General features: G+C 34.7%; 1 protein-coding gene across 1 annotated transcript in view; it reads left to right on the forward strand.

The window, feature by feature from the left end:
• Positions 1–240: 240 nt before the first annotated feature.
• LOC107854219 (folylpolyglutamate synthase-like) overlaps positions 241–1,809 on the forward strand; it is a gene marked incomplete at its 5' end in the record, with an annotated part of 15,067 nt that continues 13,498 nt past the window's right edge. The window contains 4 exon segments of the mRNA XM_047403396.1: positions 241–319; positions 443–499; positions 609–669; positions 1,712–1,758. Coding sequence (XP_047259352.1) covers positions 241–319; positions 443–499; positions 609–669; positions 1,712–1,758 — 244 coding nt within the window.

Here is a 1,809-nt window from a genome sequence, read left to right on the forward strand (position 1 = left end):
GAAGTCTTATAATCCACCATTTGTAGCATTTCAATAAAAGCAAACAACATAATTTCTTCATAGAAAACCAAACAAGATGGATTAGTCCTGATTTTGTTTTAACAGGTCTTGCATAACATGAGACTCTGGTATCAAATCTCCTCAGCCGGAGAGAAAAAGTGACTATTTTCTGCTTCTAATGTTTGGTTTTACCTGGAATGTTTATATGGGGTGATTTTCGGTATTCCTTGTACAGGAAAGAACGACTGATGAGGTCCCAATGCCCACTTATTTTCGCTTCCTTGCGCTGCTAGCCTTCAAAATATTTGCAGCAGAGCAGGTGGGTCCTGGTGACTTTCCATGGCAAAACAGGCAACTGAATATACGTTCATTAATCTAAATCGAATTTCAACTGGAGTTCTATTACACGTAGTGAGTCTTTTGTGCATTGTACTGTGAGCAGGTTGATGTTGCTATTTTGGAGGTTGGGTTAGGAGGCAAATATGATGCAACAAATGTGGTACTTAATGGACATATTGGACAATGTTTGCTACAGTGATCTATTCAATCCTTCAATCTGTCAGTGATTTTTGGATATCAACTATGATGATGCGTGTTATTCTTTTCAGGTCGAGAATCCTGTTGTTTGTGGCATAGCGTCACTAGGGTATGACCACATGGAAATTCTTGGTTAGTGTTTCTTCTTCCATAATTCTAGGCAACTGTTTTCTCTTAGTTTAAAATTGTCTAACTTCAGTAACGTATAATTTTTAGGATGATATAATTTAATCACAAGTTTTAACATTAAGTATGATTTGGTTCTTAACATTTGATTTTATCAATTTATTCCAGCACAAGTAGTCCTTATGTTTACTTTGCGCATATTATACTATTGCACAGGTGAAATCTAAAACTCTTGAGGATGAGAAAAATTTCAATATTGGACTAAAACAATATCTGGTCAAACAATTAGGGAGAAAAATGGAATCTACCCATAAGATTTAATGTTGAAGATTTGAGCAACATTGTCTTTAACATGCAAGAGGTTAGTCCCATGTATGGAAATGCGAAACTCTATTCGCCAATTATGTTATCATAGACCAGTTATCTTGGAACCTCCCTTGACGAGCAAAGCAAAATTGATTTATCCCAGAGAATGAAGAAGGAAAAAAACAACCATTCCCTAGAAACATGAAGTTTGTAAAACTTCAAAATGCCAATAAAGCTTGGCTTGCCATTTCTATTGATTGTTGGACTGAACTCAATTTGGCTCCTGTGGTGTCAAAATCCAAATTTGACATGTAAGAGTTATTCTAATCAACATAAAGCTACATCTCTAGTGGCTATACTAGTAAATAACTTATGGTTCAAATTTTAATTGAATAAAGTGGGAGTAAACATGTGCAGAAAGTTTTGTCAACTTAAATTTGTAGAATGTGCTCTTAGGAAGTTGCTTTGTACATATTCTTGTATTTAGTGACTTGCATCAATTTTTTCCTTTGAGGAGGTTTTATTTGGGTGTTTGATCTGCTATAGAAATGTGTTAATAATTGAATAAAATGGCACTAAAGCTTTTTCTGCATTACTATTTAAATGTTTGATCTATCATACCTTCATTTGCATTTAATTTAATCCAGAGCTCTATTGTGTCTATTTTATGATATTAACTTGGTGGAGTATCTTGATCTTGTCTTGATTGCTTTTATCATCATGCCCGAACTACTACCATCAGGAAATACTCTTGGACAAATTGCTGGAGAGAAGGCTGGAATCTTCAAGGTTGGAGAAAATGTCACATCTTACAAAATTGTGTCCCTTGTTTAAACAGAG

This window comes from Capsicum annuum, unplaced genomic scaffold, assembly GCF_002878395.1.
Source record: "Capsicum annuum cultivar UCD-10X-F1 unplaced genomic scaffold, UCD10Xv1.1 ctg4057, whole genome shotgun sequence".
NCBI classification, from domain to species: domain Eukaryota; kingdom Viridiplantae; phylum Streptophyta; class Magnoliopsida; order Solanales; family Solanaceae; genus Capsicum; species Capsicum annuum.